This window comes from Ranitomeya variabilis, chromosome 7 (genome assembly GCF_051348905.1).
Source record: "Ranitomeya variabilis isolate aRanVar5 chromosome 7, aRanVar5.hap1, whole genome shotgun sequence".
NCBI lineage: Eukaryota > Metazoa > Chordata > Amphibia > Anura > Dendrobatidae > Ranitomeya > Ranitomeya variabilis.
Window position 1 is genome coordinate 11,507,715 of NC_135238.1, and position 16,566 is coordinate 11,524,280.

Here is a 16,566-nt window from a genome sequence, read left to right on the forward strand (position 1 = left end):
GTGTGAAGAATTTTTTAAAAAAGGTTGTGAAGTTGCTGTTAATAATAATAATTAATAATAATAATTTTATTTATATAGCGCCAACATATTCCGCAGCGCTTTACAACTTATAGAGGGGACTTATACAGACAACAGACATTACAGCATAACAGAAATCACAGTTCAAAACAGATACCAGGAGGAATGAGGGCCCTGCTGCTCGCAAGCTTACAATCTATGAGGAAAAGGGGAGACACAAGAGGTGGATGGTAACAATTGCTTTAGTTATTTGGACCAGCCATAGTGTAAGGCTCGGGTGTTCATGTAAAGCTGCATGAACCAGTTAACTGCCTAAGTATGTAACAGTACAGACACAGAGGCTATTAACTGCATAAAGTGTATGAGAACATGATGGAGGAACGTGATTATGTTGTTGTTTTTTATTAATAGGCCACACAGGGATAATTAGGTTAATGCGTTGAGGCGGTAGGCCAATCTGAACAAATGAGTTTTTAGTGCACGCTTAAAACTGTGGGGATTGGGGATTAATTGTATTAACCTAGGTAGTGCATTCCAAAGAATCGGCGCCGCACGTGTAAAGTCTTGGAGACGGGAGTGGGAGGTTCTGATTATTGAGGATGCTAACCTGAGGTCATTAGCAGAGCGGAGGGCACGGGTAGGTTGGTAGACTGAGACCAGAGAGGAGATGTAGGGTGGTGCTGAGCCATGGAGTGCTTTGTGGATGAGGGTAGTAGTTTTGTACTGGATTCTGGATTGGATGGGTAGCCAGTGTAATGACTGGCACAAGGTAGAGGCATCGGTGTAACGGTTGGCGAGGAATATGATCCTGGCAGCAGCATTCAGGACAGATTGGAGCGGGGAGAGTCTGGTAAAAGGTAGGCCAATTAGTAGAGAGTTACAATAGTCCAGACGAGAATGAATAAGTGAGACAGTAAGAGTTTTTGCAGAGTCGAAAGTAAGAAAAGGGCGAATTCTGGAAATGTTTTTGAGATGCAGATAAGAAGAGCGAGCCAGTGATCGGATGTGGGGGGTGAATGAAAGCTCGGAATCAAGGATGACTCCAAGGCAGCGGGCATGTTGCTTTGGAGTAATGGTGGAACCGCACACAGAGATGGCAATGTCGGGCAAAGGTAGGTTTGTAGAGGGAGAGAACACGAGGAGTTCAGTTTTTGACAGGTTCAGTTTCAGATAGAGGGAGGACATGATGTTAGAGACAGCGGTAAGACAATCACTGGTGTTTTCTAAAAAGGTCGGCATGATAACAGGAGAAGAGGTATATAATTGGGTGTCGTCAGCATAGAGATGGTACTGGAAACCAAATCTACTGATTGTTTGTCCAATAGGGGCAGTATACAAAGAGAAGAGGAGGGGGCCTAGGACTGATCCTTGAGGAACCCCAACAGTAAGGGGAAGGTGAGAGGAGGAGGAACCAGCAAAACAAACAGTGAAGGATCGGCCAGAGAGATAGGAGGAGAACCAAGAGAGAACGGTGTCCTTGAGGCCGATGGAGCGGAGCATAGTGAGGAGGAGCTGATGATCCACAGTGTCGAATGCTGCGGAGAGATCCAAGAGAATTAGCATGGAATAGTGACCATTAGATTTAGCTGTTAGTAGGTCATTAGAGACTTTAGTGAGGGCAGTTTCAGTAGAGTGTAAAGAGCGGAAACCAGATTGAAGAGGGTCGAGAAGAGAATTATCTGAGAGATAGCGGGTAAGACGGGAGTGGACCAGGCGTTCCAGGAGTTTAGAGATGAAGGGAAGATTAGAGACAGGTCTATAATTAGCGGCACAATTTTGATCGAGGGAGGGCTTTTTAAGTAGTGGATGTATGATGGCATGCTTAAATGAGGAGGGAAAAATACCGGAAGTGAGGGAAAGGTTGAATATTTTTGTTAGGTGAGAGGTGACAGCCGGGGAAAGGGACTGGAGGAGATGCGACGGAATGGGGTCGCTGGTGCAAGTGGTCGGGCGAGAAGATGCAAGGAGCCTGCTTACTTCTTCTTCTGTAACTGGTTCAAAGTCAGAGAGTGAACTAGATGCAGTGGGGGAGGGAGGACAGTGCTTGGTATGAAGAGATTGGGAAATGATTTCCTGTCGAATGTGGTCAATTTTTTCTTTGAAGTAATTGGCCAGATCGTCAGCGTGGAGATCTGTGGTTGGGGCCTGCTCTCTTGGGTTGAGTAGGGACCGGAAAGTGTCAAAGAGACGTTTAGGGTTATTGGACAGCGAGGTGATGAGGGTGTTGAAATAGGTTTGTTTGGAGAGGTGAAGGGCAGAGTTGTATGTTTTTAACATGAACTTATAATGGATGAAATCTTCGGGCAGATTAGATTTTCTCCACAGACGTTCGGCGCACCTGGAGCACCGCTGCAGGAAACGTGTTTGCAGCGTGTGCCACGGTTGTCGCCGTCTGTGCCGAGTTGTTCTATGTATAGGAGGTGCAGCTTCTTCCAGGGCACTTTGCAGGGTTTCATTGTAATGCTTCAGAGCAGAATCAGGACAAGAGATGGAGGAGATTGGGGCCAATGAAGACTGCAAGTTCTTCATAAGTTTCTGGGTGTTAATGGCCTGTATGTTTCTATAAGTGTGGAAAGTGGGGATGACCTGAGCGGGATGGCAGTTCTTGATAGAGAATGAAAGAAGGTTGTGGTCAGAGAGCGGGAGAGGGGAGTTTGTGAAATCATCCAGTGAGCAAAGCCGGGAGAAGACCAAATCAAGGGAGTTTCCATCATCATGTGTTGGAGAGTTAGTATGCTGCGAGAGGCCGAAAGAGGAGGTTAGAGATAAAAGGTGAGAAGCAGATGGGGAGAGGGGAGAAGCAATTGGGATATTGAAATCACCCATGATGAGGGTGGGGGTGTCATAAGAGAGAAAGTGTGGAAGCCAGGTGGCAAAATGATCCAGGAACTGGTGAGAGGGGCCGGGAGGACGATACACCACCGCCACTCGCATGGAGAAGGGGACGTAGAATCTGACAGCATGGACCTCAAAGGAAGGGAATACAAGTGAGGGTACTTGGGGGATAACTTGGAAGGTACATTTGGGTGAAAGGAGCAGACCAACGCCTCCACCTGCTCTGTTGTCTGATCTTCAGTTACTTCAGTGTATCTTGCATCAGTTAGGTCAGTCACACTGACTCCGCAGGTCCAGCACCATCACGTCATTATTTGGCCTTATTTAAAGGCTACCTAGAGGATAAAGTCACATTCACTCTGAAAACTTCTTCAGGATGTCCTGACTCCCCACCTCGGAGATTACAGTCCCCATTCACCTTTTATTGTCACCCTATATAGTCAATATAGAGGCACAAGATACCCAGAGCCGAATACCTCCATGATGATTCTATCATGCTACAGTCCACATACTGACTCGGGGCCACGGAATGTGATGGCGTTGTTCTCACTGAGTGAATGCGGACGGTATCTGTTGTGAACAGATAGTTTCCTGTTTATTATCGGAGCCTCGTCCTCTCGTACAGCTGGAGAACGCCTCACTCCTCCCATGACTGAGCTCTGGATTTTCTCTTGAAGAACGATCCTATTTTCCCCTGCTGTTTTTCCTTACCTGCCTGGTCTATGTAGGTCACCTACAGATGTGACTGTCTGACTCCCCCCAAATTCCTCAAGCGTCGATCATTTTCCAGCTGTCATGTCTTATGTCACCCAACTTTCCACAAACCCTGGGTGGTATATACTCCTGCAGGTTGTCAGAGAGTTGGATCTTCACAAGAAGAAAGCTGCAGGTTGTCAGTGATCTTTGTTTCATGTGCCGTTGAGACCCAAAAAAACTGAAAAAGTTGTCTTGTACGATAGTCCCCCACCCAGAGCTGCATATACAGCAGTGTGACGTGTGAGCAGAATTGTGCATGCTGCTCTGGATGTGACTGGAGTCGACATGGTGTGATCCAGGATGAGTCGGGAGAGGGAGGATAACACATATTTGTTACTTATCACCTGTAACAGCTCAAATATTAGCACAAAGCTTAATCAGCGGTTAATATTTCCCTTAAAATCCTCTCATCCTGCCAGGAAAATTCTAATTGGAGCATAGCCGACAGTTATATCATCAACACTCTCAGTGATGGCGGCATCCACAGCACGTACAGAATGATTACATGACTCTAATCCGGAGCTGCACTCGCAATTTGTCAATGTTTTTTTACACCCAACTTATTAAATATGGGAAACCTTACTTGATAACTTTTTGAGCCAAGGATCTGACGTGTAGTCTCTTTTACAACCTCATGCCTGCTTCTTGCCTTATGTTTGGTCAAGCACAAGAAATCTTCTAGAAGCGCTGTTTCCGGGAATGTTTCTTTGATGACCTTGAGATTTGCAAACTTTACGGCCAACAACACAAGAAGTGAAAGTAAAGCAGAAAGTTTAAACACCTGATAGATAGCGAGGGAAAGGCGTATGCTAACACTATACAAGAAGGTATACAGTGAATAATACTGCCATGCAGTGACCATACAGATCCGATACCAGGTGTATAATGGTGCACTGCAGAATATTGAGCAAGAATACAGAATATGTACTCACAGGTTCTCTTTCATTTTTCTCTCCATCAGGCCCAGACTGCTACAATGACTTCTGACAACTTCCGAGTTTGCTGCCAAGACTTCCTTTGCCCCTCATTTATACAGCCATCTCCACCCTCTGTAGTAACAAACTCAGAACCGAAAACAAACTCATAAATCAATCAAACCAGACGCCTACATTCTTCAAACCCAAGACCAGATGTTTAGATCCCTTCAGACCCTTTATCAGATCCTTTAATTAATAAAACACCAGATCAGACCCCAGTGGTTGATGCCTTTTAATGGCTAACTGAAAAGATCGTAACACATTGTAAACTTTCAAGACTACTCAGGTCTCTTCATCAGGCAGAGAATAACACAAAATTTGTGGTCACATATTTATACGCGAGGACATAGGAATAATGCAATAGAAAAGACAAAAGACATGAAGCAGAACTATAACGATGGGACAGGGAGAAACGGTCGCAACAGTTCATAAATAAGGAGTGTGAAAGTTTTATTGTCCTGTGATTGAGATCTGGTTCATGGTTGTGATGCCCCCAAATGGTCTGAGGAACACATTCCTTAGTTGCAAATTGCATGGACATTTAGTACATATAATTAGGTACACCCCATTAGATGTGATGCAGCTGAAAGTACCTGGGATCTTATAGTCCTGATGTGAATTGGGGATCTTTATCTTGTCCGTGGTCATTATACATGGACAGGTTCTACATTTTTTCTGGTTGCAAGGAAAGGTTCCTGCAGCGGTTGGAAAGGACAGCGAGCTTCTGACAATGATGATTCTTAGATTTGGGGGCTGCCTAAAACACAGTAGTGGGGGGGTCTGGAGATATGGATTGTAATCGGGCATCTTTTTGTAGTAAAGGTTGTAATTTCCGTGCAGCTCCCCTTAGCACCTCCAGATTTGGATTGTAGGTGACTACTAGAGGTACCCGTTTGTTTTCTTCTTTAGCTTTGTAATGTAGCAGGTGATTCCTTGATATTCTGGTGGCTCTTGTGATCTGGTTTTCAATTGTTCTTGGATGGTAGCCCTGTTTCAAAAAGGTCTTTCTGAGGCGACCAAGGAGTTCATCCCTGTCCATTGGGTTGGAACATATACGATTGTATCTGATGGCTTGGCTGTAGACAATGGAGTTTTTTATGTGTTTTGGATGGAAACTGTCCCATTTAAGGTATGTTGGACGGTCGATTGGCTTCTGATACAGGGATGTCTCTATTTTATTGTTCTGCAGCTTAATGATGGTGTCCAGAAAGTTAATTTCAGTACAGGAGTAGTTGAGTGTCAAGTTGATGGTGGGATGAAATTGATTAAACTGTTTGTGGAACGTCTTTAGCTGTGGCTCAGACTCCGTCCAGATGATTAAAATGTCATCAATGTAGCGGTAGTACGCCAGAGGCCTGATGGGACATGAGGACAAAAAGTCACTTTCAAGCTTGGCCATGAAAAGATTTGCGTACTGAGAAGCCATATTACTTCCCATTGCTGTGCCAGTCTCCTGTAGATATATGTTATCAAATTCAAAGTAATTGCGGGTGAGGATGAATTTTGTAAGTTTCACCACAGAATCAGCATCAATTCCAGAATTTTCCAGACTTTGCAAGCATTTAATATTAGAGTATAAAGATTCCACATCCATGGTGGCCAGGATGGTTCCTTCTGGTAGAGGACCTATTGCTGATAGTTTATTCAATAGGTCAGTTGTGTCCTGAATGAAGCTGGGTGTGTCCTTTACCAGGGGTTTAAGAACACTCTACCCATCCAGATACCTGCTCAGTAAGGTGCCCACACATGAGATAAGTGGTCTTCCTGGATTTCCAGATTTGTGGATTTTGGGAAGCATGTAGAATATCCATTTTCTTGGACTTCCTGGTACCAGGTCATTGGCTCTTATGGATTCGTCGGGCAGACAAGATACCAACTTGTTTAGTTCCTTGTAGTAGTCCTGTGTAGGATCCGACTCCAATTTTTTGTAGTAGCGTGTGTCCATAAGTTGTCTGTTTGCTTCCTTCATATAGTCTGATGTGTTCATCATGACTATTGCACCTCCCTTGTCAGCAGGTTTGATGATGATTTCTTTGTTGGTTTTCAGAGACTGTATGGCCTTTCTCTCCTGGGCACTGATGTTGGACGCTTGTCTCCTGTTAGTATCTATGATGATGGATTTTATCACATGTCTGAAGGAGTCTATATATTTATCCAAATGAGAGTTGCGTCCAGGTGGAGGTGTCCAGTCTGACCTCTTTTTGGTTGTTAGGATCCCTTTTACTTCAGTCCAGGTGGGTTCTGAATCTTCTGTAACATTGAAATATTCCCCCAGGCGCAGTCTCCTGAAAAAATGTTCCATATCACTGCAGAGTTCAGTTTTATCTAGGGCCTTTGTAGGACAAAATGAGAGTCCTCTAGAAAGCACGGACAGCTCCACTTATAGATTGATGACACAGTTAGATGTTTTTGTGTCTGGAATGGAGTGTCCAAGTTCTCAGTGTTTGGCTTTGTTTTGTAACTATAACAATACTGACTGTAAAGTTATTAAACTATACTCGGTCACGAAGTGTTTGTTAATTTAAGAAAGAACTTTATTCACATAAACAATACACACAATTAAAATCAGTGCCTCAATACCAGAACAAAATAACATTATAGAGGCCAGCAAAGGAAACAGCAGGTGTCCAGGCAAAAACAGCTACCTTTTCTGCTATACACATGTACGTAGATGCTTATGGCAAATTCTTTAATTATTAAGGCAATCTTTTTTCTTTTTCACAGCAAATATTCCAAGTTTTAAAGTGACAGTGCAAAATAGTCACTACCAGGCCATATCACAAAAAGGTGCAAGTGCATGATATTCATAAATAATCATTATTCTAGCAAAACAGATGTCCATATCCAGAGAGAATACGTATTCCTCAACTATATAGAGCAATTGCCCACTCCTAGATGTTCCAAACAGAACCACCAGGCATCATAAACCCATATGTCCTGTAGCTGCCCTATGATCAATAAACCACAGAATTTTACCAACCTAATAGGTGCTGTTAACATGGGTATAATCACCCAAGCACCAGAAAAACACCCCCCCAGGTTGTAACCCGTGGGGCTATTGCACCTCCCGTCGGCCTCATAAGCAACACATGTAACGTATAGCTAAATAATGCATAAATACTAAGCAGATGCGAAACGTGCGTCGGGGTAGCTGAGGTCTAGCGTGCCACGAGGCATGATGACGGCGGTGGCATTCAGGTAATATGTACCGAGCAGATTATATATAGTATTTATGCATAAATCTGCAAACAGATTTCGTGTTATTTTTTGCCTGATAAAGGGACCTGAGTAGTCTCGAAAGCTGCAATTTGTTACCTTTTAATGGCTAACTGAAAAGATGGTATCAACCACTGAGGACTCTGAAACCTTAATATTTTTCTATCTATTGGCTAAAACGGTACAAAGATATATATTTTTCCTGTATCAGATCAGTCCTTACATTTTTCAAACCCCAGACCAGACCCAGTGTTAGAATATGTGCACGCACAATCCCCGATTCATCAAGACCGTCGATCTTCACGCTGCTCTCGATTATGGGTCTGGTGGAGTATGAGGCACCTGATGCGTTATGTGGCATGCACTTACATGTGCGCCTCTCCACAAATCTTACACCTGTCCATGCTGGGGTAAGATTTGTGGTGTAGTGAACTTTGATGAGAATCGGTCGCCATGCCTTCGTCTTGCCCCAGCTTTGTCCTGTTGTGAGAATGGCAAAGTGGCAAAATTTTAGCACAGCCTCTATTTGCACCAAAATTTTGAGACTTTCAAATCTTTTTTATGCCAGAATTTTGGCATGTAAACATCTATGAATCGTGCCCAGAGGTTTTTTTTTAGTTTAAGATGCACAGTTCCTCAAAAAACTCCTCAAAGAAAAAGCGTTTCCTGAAATGTTATCCACTAGAACACTTTTTACTGCGTGGCCGTTGTATTGCAGTCCGCACTGTGGTAGATCGGCTCACTCGGCTGCACATGGAGGTAGACACAGGTACACTGCGGCTTTAAGAACTTCCTTTGGTTTATTGTAGGCAGCATACACCAAGGTGTGGTAAAGAAAATACAGCCCTCTGGGCAAAACAAGAAAACAAAACAAAATGGTGTTACATAGGACTGCAGGTGACATGTACTACTTTCTCTACTCAGAGAGTTATCACTGTGTTATCTGTGGTGTTACATAGGACTGCAGGTGACATCCACTACAAATTCCTGTATTCATGGCTATCACAATGTATAAATGATAAGCTGAACTCTGCTAGATCTGAGCAGTAAAGAAGTTAAGAGTTGCGCTCACAAATGTCACTTTTATATGATGACCTCGGTGCTATTCTGGGAATATGTATTTTATGGCGGTATAGATACCGTGCACAGTATATGGCGGTGGCACATGAAGCGTGGTATTGGTAAACACAGGGAGGATGTTACAGGCCCAATGGGGGGGTGCACTGACTTCTCTGTTAAAGTGCAATGAATAGATGATGAATGATTTGTGGAATGGGTAATAGAGCGTGGCCGCAGAGGTGTGTGTACATGCTGGGGATTGTACTCTGCAGACGGATCATCTGCTGTTTGCTGGGTGAGCACAACTATAGGACTAGAGTCTGAGATGTGTGAGAGTGCACAGCTTTACTGATCTCTCTCAAGTGTCATGGATGAGTGTGCACAGTACTGTTCTGCTGTCACCTCTCAGTAATGGGTGAATATACTGCTCTCCTGTCACCTCTCAGGTATGACGAATGAGTGTGCATTAATCGTCTGTTCTGCATCATGTCTCAGTCCTACTGCTTCTATTTTATTTTTTAAGAACTATGATTGTTTTTGTGATGTGAGAGTCTCCCGGCCTCCAGAGAAGCTGTAGATGCTCCATACCTCCTCATCTCGCCCTCTCTCTGTTGGAGTCCCTCAAGGCTCTGTGTTCTAGGACCCCTACTCTTCTCAATCTATACACTTGGCCTAGGACAACTCATAAAGTCCCATGGCTTCCAGTACCACCTGCATGCGGACGACACTCAGATCTACCTCTCTGGCCCAGACGTCACCTCTCTGCTGTCCAGAATCTTGGAGTGTCTATCAGCCATATCCTCCTTCTTCTCTCGCTTCCTCAAACTCAATGTGGACACATCTGAACTCATCATCTTTCCTCCATCTCATAGATCTTCCTTACCTGACCTATCTATCACTATTAACGACATCACGCCCTCCCCTGTACCAGACGTCCGCTGCCTCAGAGTAACCCTTGACTCTACCCTGTCCTTCAAACCGCACATCCAAGCTCTTTCCACCTCCTGTCGCCTCCAGCTCAAAAATATCTCCAGAATCCGTCCTTTCCTCAACCGTCAATCTACTAAAATGCTTGTGCATGCCCTCATTATCTCCCGCCTTGACTACTGCAACATCCTTTTATGTGGCCTCCCTGCTAACACCCTTGCACCTCTCCAGTCCATCCTTAGCTCTGCTGTCCGATTAATTCATCTCTCTCCTCACTATTCCTCCGCTTCCCCTCTCTGCAAATCTCTTCACTGGCTCCCATTCCCTCAGCGTATCCAGTTCAGATTACTAATATTGACCTACAAAGCCATCCATAACCTGTCTCCTCCATATATCTGACCTAATCTCCTGATATCTTCCCTCACGTAATCTCCGATCCTCCCAAGACTTCCTTCTCTCCTCCACACTTATCGGCTCCTCACCCAACCGCCTCGAAGACTTATTCCGAATATCCCCCATCCTCTGGAATTCTGTGCCCCAACATGTCCGACTATCAACCACATTCGGATCCTTCATACGGATCCTGAAATCCCATCTCTTCCGGAAAGCTTACAGGCTGCACTGACCCCACTGCCTCCTCACCACTACTGGAGCTACTGCCTCACCAACACCATCGGAGCTACTGCAGCCCTCGACCTATTGTCTCCATCCCCACCATCCTGTAGAATGTAAGCCCGCAAGGGCAGGGTCCTCGCCCCTCTGTACCAGTCTGTCATTGTTAGTTTGTTTACTGTAAGTGATATCTGTAATTTGTATGAAACTCCTTCTCATGTACAGCACCATGGAATCAATGGTGCTAGACAAATAATAATATATACAAATAATTACAGATGAAGCCGCCTGCCAGGATGTTCTAGATTAAATCTGCATCAGATTCATGCAGGTTCATGAATACAATGCTAGAACAATGTGAAGACAGTCAACACGGTGGTCAGTTGGGCACGTCGCCTTCCATTCGGGGTGTTGGGGGATTTTGGTCCAGATTCCCGTACTTTTGAGATGATTACCTTGATTTAAAGTGACAGTACAGAAGAACCTGGCGTTGGTAGGGAGGTTTGTACACAGCAATGATTGATGCTCCGATTGCAGGAGATGAGTCAAGTCCACCAGGTTCACTTTCATTCTTTTCATAGTAAATATTTGTAGCTCGGCCCCCAGGATGTGATCTGTATTGTGTCTGCAGCCCTTTAAATCTGACGTCTGCTGTTTCTATAAACTTCCTCTCTCTTTCGATATTAGAGTCACTAGTCTCTGGGACTTTTAAGTTCTTCATCTCTGATTATAGCAGGACCTTGCCCGTTCCTGGTAAGTGCCGCTTATCGTTTACATCCATGTGATGATCTGTAACTTTATTAATCAGCGATTACACCATTAGTAACATCGGGATCCACCGTCCAACTTATCACTTCTGCTGTGCAGCTGAATTTATCGCTCCGTTATCTGTCATTTCAGGTTAGTGAGAAACTGTACGACAGGTGAATGTAATCTATTGTTACTCTGTTATCTACTAGTTTCCAATAATAAGATAAGTGATGAGATGTGCAGATTCCTCCCCGTGTCTGTGAGTTATAGGGCGATTTGCAGGAGCTTCTCACAAAATTAGAATATCATCAAAAAGTTAATTTGTTTCAGTTCTTCAATACAAAAAGTGAATCTCATATATTCTATAGAGTCATTACAGAGTGATGTATTTAACGTGTTTATTTCTGTTAATGTTGATGATTATGGCTTACAGCCAATGACAACCCAAAAGTCATTATCTCAGTAAATTAGAATACTTTATAACACCAGCTGGAAAAATGATTGTAAAATCCGAAATGTTGTCCTACTGAAATGTACGTTCAGTAAATGCACTCAATACTTGGTCCTTTTGCATCAATTACTGCATCAATGCAGCGTGGCATGGAGGCGATCAGCCTGTGGCGCTGCTGAGGGGTTATGGAAGCCCAGGTTGCTTTAATAGCAGCCTTCAGCTCATCTGCATTGTTGGCTCTGGTGTCTCATCTTCCTCTTGACAATACTCCATAGATTCTCTATGGGGTTAAGGTCAGGTGAGTTTGCTGCCAATCAAGGCCAGTGATACTGTTGTTTTTACACCAGGTATTGGTACTTTTGGCAGTGTGGACAGGGGCCAAGTCCGGCTGGAGAATGACATTTCCATCTCCAAAAAGCTTGTTGGCAGAGGGAAGCATGAAGCGCTCTAAAATGTCCTGGTAGACGGCTGCTCTGACTTTGGTCTTGATAAAACACAGTGGACCTACACCAGCAGATGACATGGCTCCCCAAACCATCACTGATTGTGGAGACTTCACAATAGACCTCCAGCAGCTTGGATTGTGGCCTCTCCACTCTTCCTCCAGACTCTGGGACCTTGATCTCCAAATGACATGCAACATTTACTTTAACCTGAAAACAACACCTTGGACCCCTGACAACAGTCCAGTTCTTCTTCTCCTTGGCCCAGGTAAGACGCTTCTGGAATTGTTTATTGGTCATGAGTGGCTGACACAAGGAATGTGACACTTGTAGTCCATGTCCTGGAGACGTCTGTGTGTGGTGGCTCTTGAAGCAATTACTCCAGCAGCAGTCCACTCCTTGTGAATCTCCCCCACATTTCTAAATGGCCTTTTCTTAACAATCCTTTCCAGGCTGCGGTTATCCCGGTTGCTTGTGCTCCTTTTTCTACCACACTTTTTCCTTCCACTTCACTTTCCATTAACATTCTTGGATACAGCACTGTGTGAACAGCCGGCTTCTTTAGCAATGGCCTTTTGTGGCTTCCCCTCCTTGTGGAGTGTGTCAATTACGCCTTCTGGACATCTGTCAAGTCAGCAGTCTTCCCCATGATTGTGGAGCTACTGAAACAGACTAAGGACCTTTATAAACACTTAGGAGCCTTTGCAGGTGTGTTATTGTTAATTATTCTAATTTACTGAGATAATGACTTTTGGGTTTATGTTGGCTGTAAGCCATAATCATCATTAACAGAAATAAACACGTGAAATAGATCACTTTGTAATGACTCTATAGAATATATGAGAATCACTTTTTGTATTGAAGAAGTGAAGAAATTAACTTTTTGATGATATTGTAATTTTGTGAGAAGCGCCTGTATAGGGGCCTTACACCCACTACACATGAGCGAGGACTGCAGAGTAATAAGTCCTGTGGTTGCAGTTTCTGGTTTTAACAGCTCTGTACATCGATGCTGTAATAAATGTTTGTTATAATGTTTTTGCTGCAGGTCCACGATGAGCATTGTGTCGTGGCTCTCTCAATTTGTAGGAAAATGCCGCAAAGCTCTGGGTGAGTGAGACTTTTCCGTAGTCAGTATTATAGGCATTTAAAGGAAAACTTTGCACAAATCTAATAGGCTGTGGTATACCATAAAGGGGCGGAGTATGACACAAAATCCCTGGTCTAGGCTCCACCCTCTGCATTATAAATAATGATCTGCAATATCACGATCAACCTTTAGGCAGAGGTTGCACTGTGTCTGCAAGAAAGCAGCCTTGTTTTTCTAATCCTGTGGCTTATCTTATTGCATTGTATTATGGGAAAAGCATGTACGGCTTGCTGTAGATGCTACATCTCCCACAATGCACCACAGCATATTCTATACAGACTTTGATCCAGCAGGGGGCAGAGTGAGATGCGAAGTCTTGTGATTAGTGTTGAGCGATACCGTCCGATACTTGAAAGTATCGGTATCGGAAAGTATCGGCCGATACCGGCAAAGTATCGGATCCAATCCGATACCGATACCCGATACCAATACAAGTCAATGGGACTCAAGTATCGGACGGTATTCCTGATGGTTCCCAGGGTCTGAAGGAGAGGAAACTCTCCTTCAGGCCCTGGGAACCATATTAATGTGTAAAAGAAAGAATTAAAATAAAAAATATTGCTATACTCACCTCACCGAGGGAACCGGCACCTTACCGAGGGAAGCGGCAGTGTTCTTTGTTTAAAATTCGCGCGTTTACTTGGTTACGTGAAGTCCCGGCTTGTGATTGGTCGCGGCGGCCATGTTGCCGGGACGCGGACCAATCACAGCAAGCCGTGACGTAATTTCAGGTCCTGCAGGATTTTAAAATTACGTCCCGGCGTTGTGATTGGTTGCGCCGCAGTCACATGGGCGACGCAACCAATCACAATCCGTGACGTCACGGGAGGCTGGACACGCGCGTATTTTAAAATGCGCGCTTGTCCAGCCTCCCGTGACGTCACGGCTTGTGATTGGTTGCATCGCGGTCAACCAATCACAAGCCGGGAGGCTGGACGCGCGCATTTTAAAATGTGCGCGTGTCCAGCCTCCCGTGACGTCACGGCTTGTGATTGGTCGCGGCGGCCATGTTGCCGGGACGCGGACCAATCACAGCAAGCCGTGACGTAATTTCAGGTCCTGCAGGATTTTAAAATTACGTTCCGGCGTTGTGATTGGTCCGCGTCCCAGCAACATGGCCGCCGCGACCAATCACAAGCCGGGACGTCACGGGAGGCTGGACACGCGCGCATTTTAAAATGTGCGCGTGTCCAGCCTCCCGTGACGTCCCGGCTTGTGATTGGTTACGTCGCCCATGTGACCACGACGCGCCCAATCACAACGCCGGAACGTAATTTTAAAATCCTGCAAGGACCTGAAATTACGTCACGGCTTGCTGTGATTGGTCCGCGTCCCGGCAACATGGCCGCCGCGACCAATCACAAGCCGGGACTTCACGTAACCAAGTAAACGCGCGAATTTTAAACAAACAACGCTGCCGGTTCCCTCGCTGAGGTCCGGGCTGCGTCGGAGAGGTGAGTATAGCAATATTTTTTATTTTAATTCTCTCTTTTACACATTATTACATTAATGTTGTTTCGATACCCGATACCCGATACCACAAAAGTATCGGATCTCGGTATCGGAATTCCGATACAGCAAGTATCGGCCGATACCCGATACTTGCAGTATCGGAATGCTCAACACTACTTGTGATACTGAGAGCTAACTGGATACCAGTAGAATTTTGAGTCCTGCTTTAGATGTAACTGTAATTGACAGTAGTATCAGTGCCGGTATTGGGGTCTGCAGGGCACCGCTGATCTCGTCTTTCTTTCTTATAGGTAATACATCGTGTCCGACTAGAGCTACAGACGAAGATGGACAAACAGGCCCGAGAAAGTGTCTGATGAGAGCTAAGGAGGAAGATGGAAAAATGGGCCCGAGAGAGTGTCTGACGAGAGCTAAGGAGGAAGATGGACAAATGGACCCGAGAGAGTGTCTGATGAGAGCTAAGGAGGAAGATGGACAAACGGGCCCGAGAGATATCAGCTTCTTGTGTTGTCTGAGTCTGTGTGGGGCCGGAGTGCCATTGGGCAGCATATACCCAGGGCCTGCCACAAAATGACATGGTCTGAGCCTTCCTTTCAGATATATCTACTGTTGATCGAGAAGATTTATTGTGCAAACACTTTTACACATCTGCATCTCAGCTAAACTGACGCTTCAGTTACTGCAGATCGAACCTTTGTCTTTCCCACAACCTCACCTTGTTCACATGCACATTCCCGCCCCCTTTCTGTATATTCACCCTTTGTATATAGTTAACCCCTAATTCAAAGATCACAAAATCCTATTTGTATATTGCACCCTTCCCCCACTACTAGTGTCCTGTTCATTGTCCATGCAGCATATTGAAATATAGGGGTCAATGATTTGGATTATTTTCCAGCTCTCTGACCCTTTGTCATTCTTAACATCTTGCAGAAAGTACTGTGAGATCAGGATGTGGTTAGTGGATTTTTTAATATAAAGTTGTAGATACGTAGACGACGTTTTATTTTTTCTTATTTCCTTCTCTGTAAAATATTGAGAATCTCGTGAGATCTTCACATGGGTTTGAGTTTAGAGTCTCACCCCATCATTTCTGTAGAGTCCAAGTGGTGGGAAAGGGGTGTCAGGTGCTTAAATGGCCCTCCGCCCGGAGAAAAATCCCCCAAAATTTAGATTTACTGGGAAAAAGGTAATTCGCATTGGCATGGGGCGTAAAGGCATTTGCACCTCACCAAATTTTTGCTAAAACAAATAGTAATTTTTCACAATTTTGATACCTGACATATCTAAAAATCAACCATAAAATTGATTCTAAAACTGTTTTTATTATTAAAATCCATGTTAATGGAAACAATCAGCATTGGTATTTTTGGACACACTCCTAAGTTGAGCGGTTATTCCTTTTTCCATGTGAGAGAATTGTACGATAGTGTTTACCATTATTATTCTTACTTCACTCTTTTATGGTTCTGTTTCACTCTGAGCTAATAAATGTAATCACGTGAGCGATAATAAAATATTACAGATCAGTAATACTCGTCTGTTACTCTGTCGTATTTTGAGGCAATTTTTGGCTGATTATGATATTGATTATATCAATATTACGCGAGACCCAAACGATGTGGAGTTTGTGCTCATTTCCCATAAGGAGGTGTTATGTGCAGGTTGGGAGTTTTAAAACCTGATGGAAAAATGTCCCCTAATTTGGAAATCTAAACTTTTAGGGCTGTCAAAACAAGAGTAAGTTTGGCCTCAAAGAAGACCAATCACCCGTTCATTAATAGGAATTTTTTACTTGGTGTAAATGCCGTTTTTCTGCTGAAACCGGCGATGTTTTTCTTTTGTGCCTGAGATATGGCCTCCTCTCTACTGTATATTCATCTAGTCCTTTTATCCAAC

General features: G+C 44.3%; 1 protein-coding gene and 1 long non-coding RNA gene across 3 annotated transcripts in view; one reads left to right on the forward strand and one right to left on the reverse strand.

Annotated features, from left to right (window-relative positions):
- LOC143785343 (uncharacterized) overlaps nt 1-8,257 on the reverse strand; it is a 38,497-nt gene extending 30,240 nt beyond the window's left edge. The window contains exons 1-3 of the mRNA XM_077274104.1: nt 8,172-8,257; nt 8,074-8,125; nt 4,193-4,339 (exon numbers count right to left, since the gene is read on the reverse strand). Coding sequence (XP_077130219.1) covers nt 4,193-4,339; nt 8,074-8,125; nt 8,172-8,257 — 285 coding nt within the window. The remainder of the gene's footprint in view (nt 1-4,192; nt 4,340-8,073; nt 8,126-8,171) is intronic.
- Nucleotides 8,258-10,327: 2,070 nt separating this feature from the next.
- On the forward strand, nt 10,328-16,200 carry LOC143785294 (uncharacterized). 2 transcript variants are annotated; one of them, XR_013217967.1, is made up of 3 exons: nt 10,328-11,300; nt 13,093-13,154; nt 14,958-16,200. It is a non-coding gene; the product is annotated as an uncharacterized LOC143785294 (long non-coding RNA). The 2 variants fall into 2 exon arrangements; XR_013217966.1 differs by having other exon boundaries at nt 10,612-11,153.
- Nucleotides 16,201-16,566: the final 366 nt, after the last annotated feature.